At 39.8% G+C, this 15,546-nt stretch overlaps 3 protein-coding genes across 3 annotated transcripts; 2 read left to right on the top strand and 1 right to left on the bottom strand.

Moving 5' to 3' along the window:
* Positions 1-1,407: 1,407 nt before the first annotated feature.
* On the top strand, positions 1,408-3,403 carry LOC140371745 (membrane-spanning 4-domains subfamily A member 4A-like). Its single transcript, XM_072458953.1, has 7 exons — positions 1,408-1,522; positions 1,649-1,767; positions 1,841-1,951; positions 2,057-2,110; positions 2,327-2,470; positions 2,599-2,721; positions 2,842-3,403. Exons 1-7 carry the CDS (start codon positions 1,516-1,518, stop codon positions 2,878-2,880), a joined length of 597 nt encoding a protein of 198 aa, XP_072315054.1. The 5' UTR covers positions 1,408-1,515; the 3' UTR covers positions 2,881-3,403.
* A 652-nt stretch (positions 3,404-4,055) lies between these two features.
* zcchc4 (zinc finger, CCHC domain containing 4) lies at positions 4,056-14,368 on the top strand. Its single transcript, XM_072459103.1, has 13 exons — positions 4,056-4,294; positions 4,378-4,496; positions 4,570-4,652; positions 5,769-6,041; positions 6,414-6,494; positions 11,567-11,639; positions 12,067-12,217; positions 12,777-12,877; positions 12,948-13,069; positions 13,171-13,246; positions 13,335-13,386; positions 13,996-14,140; positions 14,215-14,368. Exons 1-13 carry the CDS (start codon positions 4,219-4,221, stop codon positions 14,351-14,353), a joined length of 1,491 nt encoding a protein of 496 aa, XP_072315204.1. The 5' UTR covers positions 4,056-4,218; the 3' UTR covers positions 14,354-14,368.
* On the bottom strand, positions 6,590-11,478 carry LOC140372102 (E3 ubiquitin-protein ligase TRIM62). The gene is made up of 7 exons (XM_072459385.1): positions 11,336-11,478; positions 9,792-9,969; positions 9,124-9,219; positions 8,795-9,037; positions 8,204-8,223; positions 8,012-8,136; positions 6,590-7,379 (listed from the first exon to the last, which is right to left on the bottom strand). The coding sequence occupies exons 1-7, from the start codon at positions 11,476-11,478 to the stop codon at positions 6,769-6,771; spliced, it is 1,416 nt and encodes a 471-aa protein (XP_072315486.1). The 3' UTR covers positions 6,590-6,768.
* Positions 14,369-15,546: the final 1,178 nt, after the last annotated feature.

Consider the following 15,546-nt stretch of genomic DNA (forward strand, 5'->3'; position numbering starts at 1 on the left):
GTGGACAGAGAGACAGAGAGACAGAGAGACAGAGAGACAGAGAGAGGGGGGGTTCACGGAGAGGCGAGCGTGACCCGGGCGCGGCGCACACTGCAGCGGACAGCGCGCGTGTCGGTGTCGGTGAGGCGGAGGCGCACGCAGCGGCGCAGGTTGTCGGGTGCGTCGGGTGTGGGCGCGCCGCGCAGCATCGCGGCAGGAGGGAGAAATGTGAGCGAGTGGTGTTTCCGGAAAGGGGCTTCAAAATAAAAGTGCAAACTGTGAGGGAAATGAGTTAGGCCAAGAAAGTATAGCTGTCAAGAAAAATGTTGTCTAAATGTGACTGGGTTTATGAAAGAAAAAACACAAAAAGTCTTCTACTAACACAAAATATGATTTATGATTTATGATTATGTGTATGTTTATGCTTATTATTATTATTATTATCATCATCATTAACTTGTCTTACGCTAGCTGTTTTTTTTATTTTATTTTAATTTTATTTTTATCTTTATTTATTTTTCCCCTCCATTCCTTATTAGGAAATGAGAGGTTTTGTCAATAGGAGTTTTTGTTTATAAGAGTTTTTGTTTATAAGAGTTTTTGTTTATAAGAATTCTTCTATTAAGAGAGTTTTTTAAACTTCCTGTTGTTATCTGTCCTTTTCCTCTGTATCTACCTGCGTTGCAACAATTAAATTTCCCCATGTATGGACAATAAAGGATTATCTTATCTTATTATTATTTAATGTCTACAAGATCTTTCGTGCTCATGTAGTATAATACTTAATAATGATAGATGGACAATTTTGGGGGGGAATTAGATCTTAGCTAATGTATAGTTGTATTTTGATAAATAGGCCTACATAAACGTAGACAAGCTAATTACATTAATAGTAAACTTCCCCTGGTGCAGACATGCGTCAGGCTGTGGGTCGAACATCGGTGTGATGTCCTTTGGCGCCACCTTGTGTAAATGTTTGTAATTGACAATCAACAATTCGAGTAGTAATTCCCCCGCCCCCTGTAATTAGAAACGTACTTTTTACAATAATGTGTATGATGTTTTTTATACGTAATTTGTTATGTCCAAATGATATGCAGGTTGTCAAATGTGGCCCTCATGCCAATTGCTTCTTGGCCCTAGGCTTCCTGGCCCAAATAACCTTTTAAGTAGTTGTTTTGTTTTGTTTTTGTATTACTATTATTATTACTTTTGCACACCCCACTGTAGGCCTCTCCAGGCTGTAGGTTACTCTACATCAGAAGAAGCTTTACAATGACAATATCCTTTAAGAAAGTATATTATATATGAAAAATAGCCTGTTTACAAACCCCATGCGTGTCGACGCCACGGCACCGCAGCCAATGGCGTCTCTCCCTGTGGACAGCTGACTGCAGACAGAGGAAGTGCGGGACCAGAACTGAACAGAACTGAACAGAACAGGGCAGGGCAGAAGTTGCGCGCTTGGAGAAGACAGATAAGAAGTCGGGCGTGAAATCTCTGCCAACTGCGCAGTTTATTGACGCTCAGCGCGACATGGCAGGTAAATAACGGTCACAACTCTATGGACATGGTTACACTCCAGGAAAAACATGAACAATCGTGTTGATTGCGTTAACGAAGCACCAACGGTGTTCATAGTGTTTTTTTTTGTTTTTTGTTTTTTCAGAGACTGCTGTTGTTGAAGCGGACCTGGGATCGCCGGACAGTCCTCTGGTGACTGTGTCCTTCCAGAGGAACGATCAGAGGAAGCTCAAGTTTCTGGAGGGAGAGCCCAAAATCCTGGGGGTGAGTCTGTGTTTACTCTTTTGTATCCTTCTTTCCACAGTTTATTAACACTTATGCCGATGCCAATGTCCAGCTCACACAGATATGCTTGACCATCTTCCTCTCCAGCTGTGTGGCCGTGTTATTTGGCTTTGACCTAACCAAGTTTCAGCTGGAAACACCATTCTTTGTTTCATCAATGTTTGTAAGTACAACCAGCAGATTAACAACCTTCACTGTAATGAGTTATGCATTTTACTCCGGCATTCCTTTACATCATGCTGAAACTAAATGAATGTTCCCGTTGCAGATTTTTATTGCAGGAAGTGTGGCCATAGCAGCAAAAAATCTCCATCGTCCTACGGTATTAAGAAATCACAACTCATCAGCAGAAATACACACGAGTCACATTTCCTGTTTTAGCACCAATGTCTTCATACAAGTGAGAGTAGTAATGGTGCAAACGTAGAAGAAAATATGTAGGAATATATACATACCTCTTGACATCATATACGTGTTTACAGATTCCATTCAAACGTATTGTAATACTACTGTAGTAATGTTTTATATACATTTTTAGCTCAAGGCTTGTCTGGGAATGGAGATTGTAGCCGCTTTGGCCTCCTTCTTCAACCTGATCCTCACCCTGGTTCAAATGCCTGATTTTAATTGCTATTATTATGATCGTGGAAACGAAGACAGAGAGTCCTGCAAGAACATACAGGTATGCATATTTTATTATTTAATATGTTCAACCTATACTCCAAAAACCTTTTTGACATTTAAGAGCAATAAATTCCCCATTGTTCTGTAATTGTAAAGAGTTTGCTGTCCATCCTCTTCTGTCCACAGGCTGCTCGTCTGCACCTGTTTTCTGAGTTCGTGGTCATCCATGTGGCGCTCTTTGCCATTTCTGTCACGCTCATAGTTTATGCCTGTAAGGTGGTCAACTGCTGCTCTCCTGGTCCAAAAGTGGTATGACGATGACACACACACACATTCTGTACAAATGTCTTGGGTTTAATATATTTGAACTGTATATTCTAAATAAAACAATGAAACTGCTGTAGTACATGTATACTGTTGTGCTTTCAGCCGGTGATCACCATCCACGCCGCTCCTGCCCCACAGTGAGGACGGCTGCAGACAAGAATGTGATTTACCACAATGTCATAGAAATGTCTCTCAGTACTGCATGTTTGCTTTGACAGCTGCTAATATTCGCTACAGTATTACACCCTTATAACAACGGTTTGCACTATTATGTTTGCATTTTTATTGTTTTTGGTGAAAATTTAGGATTACAATAGTCACTTAAAGAGCTGCAACAATGAATCTCAATATGTATGGCTAGTCCACTATTAAAATAATCATACTCGTTATTGATACCTGGACAATACAGACTCCGCCAGAAGATCTTTTAACATTTAATTCAAATATCAAAAAGAGTGTTTAAATTATTTGCTGTTTTTGTCATTAATACACTTATTCTCATATTTCAACCTTTATTTGGTAAAAAATGTATTTCAATTAAGCAGAAATAAGCGTTGAATACTGTACGACTAAAATAACCTTTATTAGAGCCACTTTTTGCTTTTGTTTGTTTGCATGTAAATTTTGAGATGTATTTTTGTAATAAAGACATGATTGATATAAATACTTGCTTTTATTAAAAAATAAATATATTTAAAAGTTTAGTATTTATTAAATCTTCACATTAAGTAGTAGAAGGAGTTAAAATGACAACACAACTTTCAATGTACTTTTTGAGACTGTGTTTATACTTAGATAGTAGATTACTTAGGTGCAAATTGGGGCATTCTGGAACGCTCATCTTCCATTTGGGCCTAATTGGAAGACAAAAACTGGAGAAAGAATGTGTTAAACCACAGCCTGAAACCATAAACTCATACAGTCGATAGTCTTCCCTGAGAAGTTCTATATTTCGTTGGACAATTTTACAGAAAAGTCATAAACATTTCCTGACTTTTGGCTGGATTCATAAATTTTTTAAAAGACAATGTAAAATCTCAGAAATAATCTTTAACTACTTCACAGTTATGCGTTTTATATGTTAAACTTTCTCCGTTGTATTGGATCAATTTCTGTTCCGCAAATACGTCTTTAGCAACGACTTATTTATTATCAATATATTTGCCATCATACATAACTATTATTTATACATTTTTAGTTTTTTTTCCCCCGAGCAATAAAATAATATATACCCTTTAGATCCATGCGTTTTATGAATTATGTTTGTTTTTTTCCTGAAAGACTTCCGGGGTCGCGTTAACTTCAACCAATCAGATTTCTGTGCGACAGGTGACGTCATACAGCAGCGACCCTTCAAGCATGGTGGTGTATTTCTCGTGGTTTACGAAAACTTTCTTGAATATCAGAGTTTGCGCTGCGTTTTCTTTTCAATTCTAGTGTAACTGAGCTTATTTTATAAAGGTTTAAAACGGCACAATTATGGAAAGCTGTGAGTCTTTGGGAATAGAGCTAGTTCTTCACGAAAAAGACCGGGCTGCGCCTTGCTGTCCCCACGGTACTTATCCAAAACTGAACTGCCACGAGTTGATCCATGATATTGATTTATTGATTTATTGATTGATTGATTTTCGTTTCCAGGTCCCACTTTGTTATTCGAGAAAGTTGGTGAAGGAGGCGCTACAGGCAGAAGGTTCTACGCCTGCTCAGCTTGCAGAGACAGAAAAGAATGCAACTTCTTCCAATGGGAGGATGAGAAGGTGAAATATCTGGTTTATTGCGAAAAGCCTTGTCTAAAGGTTGTGGCATTACTGATTTTTATGTTTGTGGCAGGTGTCAGAGGCCAGGCACTTGGCAAGAGAAGAGGAAAATAAGTCAAAGATGCCACCTTTTACCCATAAGCAGTACTGTGCCAGGTAATACATGTTTATATCCATTGATCCATATCTGTGACTGCGCAATATATAGTAAAGATTACATTTAATAAACAGTTTAATGTATTTGTTTTATTTAGAAACGGATGTATTCATGTTTTTGTCCTCCTTTGGGTTAATTATCATCTAGATTCTAGAACCACCTTGTCCATGGTTTAGTCTCATTTTAGACCTGGATTAGCCCTGATTTATGTCTGATGTATTCCGTATTTCGTTTCTATTTTAGGTGGTACTTTGAGTGAAAAGTTTGACTGATTTAGGTATTTGAATGTCCACTGTAAACAATAAAATATTGTTTTTGAGAAGAAAAAAACACGCTAAGCCAGGGTGTCCAAACCTTTTTCACCAAGGGACACATTTTGAACATGCACAACCGCTAGGGCCAAAGACTGATGATGATATAGGGAATCATTCAGACTGAACAACTACATTGTTATTAAATGTTTGTAATTATTTTTATTTTTGGTATGAAATTAATAGTATGAAAACAATCATAGTTGTATTTAGATAATACCTGGACTATACAAACTCTAAAACACACAAAATTACTTTTTTAACAAAGAAAGCAGCATTTCTGAATCAAAATGTCAAAAAATAATACATATTTTCAGATTTTTATCAATAATACACTTTATTCCTAAATATTCTCTATCTAAAAACCTTCGGTCACCATGTCCTCACTGTTATTTGCTTAAAAATGTGTTTTTAAAAAAACTCATTGCACATTAGAAGTATTCATTTGACTAGTCAACCAATCTGAAAAAATTATTTACTTGTCAGCTAAAATAGAGAGTTATCTGATGATTGTTTTGCAATGTACAATCTTAAACTTGCCTGTAAATGTTGTTGGAGGGTCAAGTACAGCAGACATGCGTACCACTTTATACCCTGATTTAAATGATTAACCTGCACATTGCCTTTTTTTTAAATACATTTTTGGTTGCCCTGTATCTTGGATTAGCATATCTTTAAAACCCACCTTTTTCCCCCAGTGTAGTTTTCAATGTGTGTTCCTGTATATTACTCGGCCCTTAACATCGTGAACATTTCCTGTAAAATACTGACTGATAAAGCATGTATTCCCTTTCCTTTTGACAGATTCAAGAAGTTTGTGAGCTTGCCGCTGCACGAGAAGAGGTTCTGTGTAGAGTGTCAGTTACTGCTGTTGCCAGGGGAACACTCAGCCCATTCCTCTCACAGACTGTCAGAGGTGTCCAGTGCCCAGCTCAGAAGGCCCAGTGTCCTTCTGCGACCGCTGGAGAACAAGAAAAGCAACGCCCAGTTCCTGTTCGCCGACCGAAGTGCAAACTTTCTGCTCGACACGCTGGTCAGGCTCGGGTTCAAGAAGGTGCTGTGCGTGGGCACCCCGAGGTAACAGTATTTATGGTATTCATGTTGATACGCATATGATTTTGCATAAACTATGGAGCATTAGGATAGTGTATTAGTTGGGCCATTATTAAATTTTATCAAATGACAAAACTTGCAGAATTTGATGTGGGGACTGGAAAAAAATGAAGGATGAAACTGATGTATCCATCCTATTTGTACAGTAAACCTAGTATGAAGTGTTTTGTTTTACCAACCAGGAAGTACAATTTAAAACGCTAACATTGTCAAACAAGGGAGAACATTTTTAGCTTAAGCTTGAATAGAAACTAGTATTAACTACAATGTTTTAGTGAAAATTGTAAGCGGCCTTATTTTCTTTTTTATAATTTTGCCTCTTTTGCCCCCTATCAGACTCCATGAGCTGATCAAGTTAAGAAACCTGGAGAAGAAAGACGAGCCCTTAAAGAGCCTGTTGTTGGACATAGACTTCAGGTCAGTAATAACAACATACAGAAGTGTCTAATAAATGCCCTCACTACATACAACCTTTAGTCTCACACATTATATTGTTTTATTTAGGTGATTATTCATGTACATGGGAAAATGACAAATAAGATAAATGTGTTCATGTCTGTGCTTGTCACACAGCGTCATATAAACGCATATAGTTTTACCCCACAACAAAACCTCCATGGGAAATAGCATTTTTCAGACCCTCCACCTAAAAACTTACATAGTGCCCCTTTTAATATGGCTGTGTGATTATTCAAAAGCGTGACAACCTGAGCGCGCTGTGACAGAACTCCACGTGGTTGGGCCGTGCTTGAGTGTCCGGTTTAACCAAGCGCACGGCGGGGTACAGGGGCTCGGTGAGTTGATGGTGAGCCCGGTCGAACATGGGCATCACGGCCTTGGAGAAGCTCTGCAGAACTCCCATAGTGTCTGCGTCGTAGAACACCAGCAGGTCCATATCGAAGTGCACCCACACGCCCACCCTCTTCAGCTGCGGCTGCCCCGCGCGCTGACATGCCACGTGCCTGTCGTTGTGCCACGCCGACAGCCGTCCGTTCCTAAACTCCACGCACCACGAGTTCCGATTCCGGCCGAGTTTGCATCCTTTGTCCTGCCCTTTCCTCTCCAACTTCCCGTAAGCCACGCCCACTGCCCAACCGGAGAAGCAGCAGCGCAGGTCCACCTCCCAGTAGCCCTGCCCCGAGGAGACCGGGGTGGAGCCAAGAGCGCAGCACACACTGTCGAACTGCAGAGGGAGCAGCTCCGTGGATGAGCGGGCGGCTCCGCAGAAGAGGCCGCTGCCCTCTGGGGTAACGGTGAGCTGGGGGTGGCACGTCTGAGCGTCGACCGTGACAGGCAGCAGGTCTGGGAGGAACAAAAACTGGAATTCATGGTTTGGTTTTGGACTGTGCAAAATAAAAAAAAAAGAGGTATTGTGTGTTAAAGTTATACACAAGAATGTATGTATTTGTTAAAGGAGACAGATTATGTATTTTCAGGTACTTGTATTCAACTATAACACAAGTAGATCATCAATTTACATTATGTTCATTGTAAACAGCAATATTGATCTAAACGGGCTTAAATATACCAACAGGTCCATTGACTTCCTATTTAAAACTCCAGAACGGATAAGCCCCGCCTCTTCATAGTGACATTTCACTGTAACAAGCAGCAGATTGTCATTTACAGGTTTTTAATTCGTCAAAAGTGGCTACATGACATTTTAGAACTCTACATGTGTCACTCATTCTTCAAATAATCACTAAGTACTGGGATGTGGGCGGGGATAGGGGGGGTAGGTGAAAACAGGCATTTTCTGAGCACTGCAGCCTCAGTTTCAAGACAATACAGGAATGAATCACAATAAAACATTGACTACTCTACAAATGTGTTGCATATAAAATATCCCAAATCCCATATGATCATGGTAAATGGCTTTCTCCCTGTATCTTTATATATCTTTATGATTATGGATCCACAGTATTCAAACGTACCGAGCAGCAGCGTCTTCCTCTGCAGCTCGACCCGCAGCTGTCGGCACAAGTTGGAGAGCGTATGAACAAGCGTCGCAAACCGCTCCTCGTCCAGTCGGATGTTCGCCCCGTCAGATTTCTTTAAACTGGAGAAAAGTCACGCAGTTATAGTTGAATGCAAAATCCACTATTTCAGTTTGAATGAATTCTTACCTTACATTCTCCATTTTCCCCTAAAAACAACAAGGAGGGTTCTTGAGTAATTGAGTAAACATTCAGCAAACTAAAATATCTAAATGAAAACCAGGACAATGAAAAAGTTAAATAAGTTGCTTCTGATGTATATATGGGAGAAAAAATCACCGCCATTCTTTATCAAGATAACATTATTCAGTTCTTTAAAATCTGTGAAATATAGGTCTATTATTCTAAAAGAACATTTTAAAAGGAGTACTTCAATACTTTTACTTAAACATAAGAGCTGAAAGCAGCGCCCTGATTGGCGACTAAACGACTAAAATGAATACACATGGATATTATCAATGAGCCAAAGTGTCTGACGAGTTACACAGATGCAAATATCCTCCTTTTGTTTTGAAAATTTGAGAGTTTTTTTTTTTTTTTAATTCATATTCATATTTTTTTTTTTTTTTGACTTTTTTCCCTTTTTTATAGTAGTAGTAGTTGTAGTACCGGTAAGTATTTTCAGCTAAAATAAGAAAAGCTCTGTCTTTACCTCTATCTTTACACATTTTGGGCTATGTCCAACTAAATCCAAACTATATTTATTGGGTTATGTCATACTTCCATTTCTCCTCCAGAGGTCGCCTTGGAGTCATCCTTGAGTGTTTTCTGAGCACTGCTTATGGTCTTTGTGACTTGGTCTAGATGTTGATTCCAGGTCTTGAGGACTTGGTCTAGCTTGGCCCTGGTTCTCTTCAGGTCTATGTCCTGAGTCTCCATCGCTGCCTGTTCATCCTGCTTCAGCGCTGCTCGCATCGCCTCGTAGCGCCCGTGAATCTGCTGCTTCATCATCTCACTCCTGGCCTGCGGCAAATGTTAAAAAGTCAATTATTAGTACTTTTTGGGGGGGGGGGGGGGGGGGGGTTTGTGTGGAATAATCCAGGACTCACTGCGAGGTCTGCCCTGCGTTTCTCTAGAGATTGGATCCGGGCCTCAGCCTTGGCCTTCTCTGCTCGTAGTTCTTTCATACTTTTTGACAGCGGCCCCTATTGGATAATTAAGTTCAAACTGAGCTTGGATAAAGTCAGAAATAATAGCAAACACCACAACATTTTAAACATTATGCAAAATCAGGAAGATAACTTAGAAGAATACAAGGAACAATCTCAGAGTTTAAATATTGCTATTGACATTTGAAAGGCTAATAAGTCTGTGAAGTGAATATCTCAGTATTTTTGGGGATTATTTGACAATATTCTGAATACGTTTATTGCAATCCATCAGGCATGTGCTAAAACGTGGAAGTATGGTATAAAACATGATAAGACTGTAAAATGAACCCAAAAAAGTGCAGGAACATCACATTATTGTCTTTACATGTTCTATTTTTACTCTTATACTGCTTATTTTACAGCCATTATAACAGTTCTTACTATAAATGACATGTCTGTGTTCAAATCTTGTGTATCTCCCAAACAACAATTGTGATATCATCAATTTTTTCAATATATTTCCCACCTCTATGGGTAATTAATTAATTGAGTAGACGCTGCACAACGACACATAATAATGAAATGACATTTGCGTGGATTAAAAAAGCTACAGTTGTGTTTTATACCTGGGCGGGCAGTGCTGCTTTGGCTAACTTCCTCTGCAGCTGCGGCGAGCGCGGAAAAGGCTGGACCCTGACTTCAGTCGAGGCCTGAAGGGTCAGCCTCGTAGCGTCCTGCAGCGCTCCCTGGTCCCCTGCAGAGGGCGCCCCTGAGCCCTTCTCACTGGACATTTCTGCTAAAGAACTGTCATTTTCAACTGTTTTGAGCTAGTTTTACATGTCGCAGTTGTGTTTTTAAAGAAACCCAGTCCTGCATGTTATGGGGAATATAAGAAACGGAGCAGGAGGAAGGTTGTTGAAACACAAAGGCATAAAGTATTGTAATACCAGAACATGTGAAGCAACTACTGTCAGCCAATGGTGATCAGTTTTGAATGACAGTTGGGCTTTCAGGGCTGTCACTAATTGTTATTTTAATAATCCTTTAGCAAACTATTATTTCTACTGAACGTTGAGACCTTTTAAAGACATTATCAACCAAATAAAAGTTGAAATCTACAGTCTAAAGGCTTCTAGATAAAGAGTATTTACAAATTAAGTCTATTATTAATCAGAATCAGAAATTGTTTATTCTTTTTTGCCATTTTGATTTAAAATGTCGCTGCCTTCGTTCTAAAAAGGTCTTTTCATCTGCGTGTTTGAGTGCAGATAACGATGACGATTAACAAAATGCAACTATGATTTTTTATTTTGTTGTTACAGCTCTAATCCACATGATTTAATAAGATTCTGTAAGTAAAAGGAAAATAACTTCACACCTAAACATTTTCAAATATTTGCCACTTTGATTCTGAGATTACACTTTTAAGACCGTAGGCAAATTGTAGCGACACAAGGTTTACGTCGCACTAGTGTTGTCACAATACCAACATTTCAAACTCAATTTAGATACTAAGGAAAACACTCTATTCCCAATACAGATTCAGATACCAAAAGCATAAATAAAAATGCTCTTTTTTGGGGTCAATGTTTTAGACAAATGACAACACAAAAAATAACAGTACTTTCGTCATTAAAACTGTTTACTAAAGGTCAGATTTAGTCTCATTGATGTTTTTAAGCAACGCATCATTGTTTTTGTCTTAAAGGCGCACTAGCATGTCCACCCAGTGCTCGTCTCCATGAAGATGTTATTGCTTTGCCTGGAATGTTCCGCAGTACGGCATTAAACTTGCATCTCGCATTTGATTCAATCACAGTGGCTTTAATCGCAACACAAACTCAAAAAAACACACTTTCTCACTGCGACCCGGGCCGTCTGTCCACAGATCCATGGAGATACAGTACATAATGCTATACGGTGGGACATTTGAGGGAAAGCTATGACATCTCCATGGAGACACAGACACCAGAAAAGTCGCACAGTGCACCTTTAATAATAAGCTCAGCAGAAAAGGTCGATGTGCTCAATTCAAGAAAGTTAACGATACACACTGTCCCTGAAGTAGAAGTCGTTACTCAACATTACACACACTTAAGTACATGACACGCATACTTAGATATTTAACTACTTTCTACTGCTTTCCTCGTCTTGTTTCCAGTAGTTTTACCTGAGAAGTGGTTCTTTCCGGAATCCTGTGCCTGTTGGCTTTTCTCTGAAGGGAAACTCGAGGTGCTCTTGCTCTGGGTGTGGCACACGCTGGAGCCTGCAGTGCACCCGGCCCCCCCCCGTCACATGACCCGCGGGCCCCATTTGCCCCAGTCACGTGCGCATAGTAGATGAGCCCCGACACGCTGAAGCCAATAGCACGCGCATTTACCTGCCAGTTTGTGTGTTCCAGGTACGCCCAGTTCTACAGCCAGGGGGAGTTCTGCCACTACAACATGTTCAACCATCACTGCTTTGGAGCAGAGGTGAGCAGTCGCTTTAGTCCTCGTGTAATCCGGCTTTAGACCTGTTTTGATCCTGGGTTAGTCCTGGTTCAGACCTGGTTGGTACTTGTCTAGTCCTAATTCCGGTTCATAACTGGATGGGAAGTTTCGAAAAGCAATGTTGGTAAAGCATGCTATTTCTCACAAAAATCAAATGTATCAGTAGTTATTTTACTGTATTATCTCAATATATTTTCAACCAAATAAGTCTTTCCATGACTGGGTTTGACTCGAGTTTATTTGCTTTTCAAGAAAAATATGTCATAATGATGTAAATTCATTGTAATTTAAAAGTTATATTTCTGTTAACGTCACAACAAATAACTTGAACTAAGTCATCACTGGTGTTTTAAATAAGACGTACTTCATTTGTATTCAATGAACATAAACTGTAACTGTGCGTTTGCAGACTTCCAGGAGCGTTCTCCAGGGTTTCCTCTCAGAGTCCGATGGGGATAAGGTGGTGATGGTGGCAGACCCTCCATTTGGCGGACTGGTAAAACCTCTGGCCAACAGCTTCTCTCTCATCTCTCAGGCGTGGAAAGACCAACAGAGCAGTGGTAACAATCATTTATTGAACTTTAAATCCACATTACAGTGACCAAAGTGAACATTTGCAACAAAAAATAGGGCATAAGGACATAACAACAGTATCACTTTAAATTACTTTGAGTTCAACGCTACACTGTACAAAAATGTCTTCTAGAAAGTAAACATACTTAAAGAATAAGTTGCGTTTTACTTTTTTGTATTCTTAACAAAAAACACTCAAATGTCTGTGCGGCCCCATCTAGATTAGTCCAAAACATCTATCTTTATACATCTTTATTAGTAGATTTCCAAAACATTGACTGTCTCAGCCAAGCTTGGTTACGTGCCATACCAGCGGCATGAGCTGCAAAGAAGCCAAAAACATACAGTTTTTATGAAGGGGCATCTGACTTTTGATTCACAAGTGCATGTGTCTGATCTGCGGCTCCAGCTGGCGGTGGGTAAGTGATGGAACACAGTGGTGCAGTCTATTATGCCACAAAGGCGCGTCACACGTCAGGACAGAAGTCACCACTGCTTCCTCTTGCTGCACTTTAAACCTTTTCCTTTCACTGGTTTTGACTACAGACGGCAGCGTTGCCGAGATGCCCATGATCTGGAGCTTCCCGTACTTCTTTGAGCCTCGCATTGTAGAGTGTCTGCCCTCGTTCAGAATGCTGGATTATCAGGTACGAAAAACACAACAAACGACCAAAACCTTTCTCTCAACCGTAACCGTTTTCTGTGTTTTTGGACCAGGTGGACTATGACAACCACCCTCTGTATAAACACGGGAAAACTGGTCGGAAGCAGTCTCCTGTCAGACTGTTCACCAACATCTGTCCCAGAGACGTTGTCCTGCCTAAAGAGGAGGGCTACAGGTATCCACGCAAGCAGAAAACACGCTAATTTAAACAACAATATACGTATCAACGGTGCGCACGATCAAATGAATGCTTGTATTTTCCCCGACATCTCCCAGATTTTGCTCTGCGTGCGAGAGGTACGTCTGGTCCCTCAACAAACACTGTCCCAAATGCAACGTGTGTCCATCTAAGGTACCGCGCCCCGCTGCAACCCACTGTAAAACCTGTAGTAAATACATTGTTAATCGTTTTAGTCACTTTAAGCTGTTTGTTTTCACAGGACGGACGGGAATGGAAGCACTGCTCTACCTGTGAGAAGTGCGTTAAGCCCTGTAAGTACCATCAACTGCCGTTCTGGCGTACAAAATATCACCAAACATGAATCCAGAAGAGTCAATATGCTGTAAATATTAGTCAATCGAAACTGTAAACTCTGTGATGTGATGAAATGGTGGCGAGGGCATAGACAGGAAGAGTTTTGCCATTTGTAGCTAAAAAAAAAAAGCACAGTGATTGAGAGGAGAGAGAGTGCATTTACAGTAGGACTCGTTTGGGAGGTGATTGGTTGAGTGGCAGATTTGGCAGGCTGTGATTGGGTGTCAGTAACAGATGGAGAGGGAAAAAAGTGTGAACGTAAAATGGCTCAATCGCAAATCCGCTTCTTGATTGCGGCTTTGTAGCTTCTATTTTTGGAGAGTTTGTTGTTTGGAGGGCTTGCTTCTGAGGTGCTTCTTCACATCAGAATAGTTGAGTTGTTTTTAGCGTTTTGGTCGTACTGTTTTACATTTTTAACCTTTTGCGACACAGGAAATTTTGTGCAACTGTTTTTTTTTTGGGGGGGTTGGTCGGCTTTTATCTCTCTGAAAATCTGGAAACATTGCTTCCAGACTGTATCAACTCCAAGTACCGTAATATAGTTAAACGATTGACTTTCTTTTCAGCCTGGAGACATTGCGGAGCGTGCGGCCGCTGCGCCCTCCCGGATCACCCCTGTGGCATCAGCGGAGAGCAGGGCTGCTTCAACTGTGGAAGTCTGAAACACAAGCGCAAAGTCTGTCCACGTAAAGACACCCAACGGACCAGCAAGTAAGTCTTCTAGAACATCCTAATTTCTCCTTTTTGTTGTATTGTAATGTACCGTAACATGTTGTTTTGTTTAGATATGGATCCAAAGCCAAGATGGGCAAGAAGATTGGACCTGTCTTCAAGGCTAAAGCGAAGAGGAAGTCGGGTGCAGCAAGAAGAGCCAAGAAGGCAGCGGCTCAATCTACAGAGGTTACACAGCGCCTCATAGTCTAGTAATAGTATATAATTAACATTGCTATTATATCACAAATAAAAAATATTGGAACTTTAACCTAGTCAAGTGTGTTGTCTAAATGCGTTAGGAGTAGCTTTAAATGACACATGTGCAAAATGTACTTCTTTTAACCATGTTCTAACATCATTCCTCATCAAAAACATACCTGGAGTAGCATGTTTGTTGAATCCTGGTTTAAAAATCATCTCCCCTCCGAGCGTCAAAAACACTGTTCTGAATCTCCTCGATAACTGACCTTTTCTCGATCTGTGACGTGGCTCAGAGAATCTGCTGTTTGTAAGTCCATAAATCATCGCCAGTTCTGTGAATTTCTCCCGTCCAATCACAATCAGTACATGCGCGACTGCTAGCATCGCTTATTATTAACTTGTGGAATTCCCCCACTAAAGATACTCTGAAGCATGTTTAAAGGCTGATAACATAATCCATAATATAAGTACTTTAACACTATACAAAGAGAAGGGTATGGACTATATTATACACAATTTATATTTCACAGATTAATTTCATTAATTTAACTTGTTTTGTAATGATTCTGTAGTTTGAAACCTGCAATGACAGAAAAAAAACATAATCCTGCAGTATATTTTTGTAGTATGTGACAAATACCAAAGCCACATTATGTGTAAACATTTCAAATCTTAATCTTAAGTAATTTAATTAATAATTAGATTCAACAGGACAAAGGAAAATCACTCATTTGAAAAAAAAAGGTTAAAATCTGTTTTCCGCAGTTTGGTCTGCGCCGACTTGATGCGGTTTTCCGTGTGGCCAGGAACATAATATATGTTCAACAAAATAATCAGCATTGACATGGCCAGTAATGATCAGATAATTCTCTAGTGGAAAATGTTGACACCCACAATTGCCTTTTATGTATTCAAATTAAAATGATCAGTAACACATCTAAACTTATTCCGCACAAATAATTTTTGTAAAGCCCAAATTTAAAACGGCAAAAAAAAAAAAAAAAAAAAAGATTGTATCAACATAAAGATTTTTATGTCACAATTAACCAATGATGTTTATAGTAGAGACGGGACAGTGAATTTTAAAAACTTTAACTTTTTCGATTTCATTTTTGTCTTCGAATGATGACAAAGAAACAAGAGTACCCATATCAGATGTGACTTCAAACATGACCGAAACCAGATACTCAACTAAACTGATT

This window comes from Eucyclogobius newberryi, unplaced genomic scaffold, assembly GCF_026437365.1.
Source record: "Eucyclogobius newberryi isolate DKJ021-1_F unplaced genomic scaffold, fEucNew1.0.hap1 SCAF_22, whole genome shotgun sequence".
Taxonomy (NCBI): domain Eukaryota; kingdom Metazoa; phylum Chordata; class Actinopteri; order Gobiiformes; family Gobiidae; genus Eucyclogobius; species Eucyclogobius newberryi.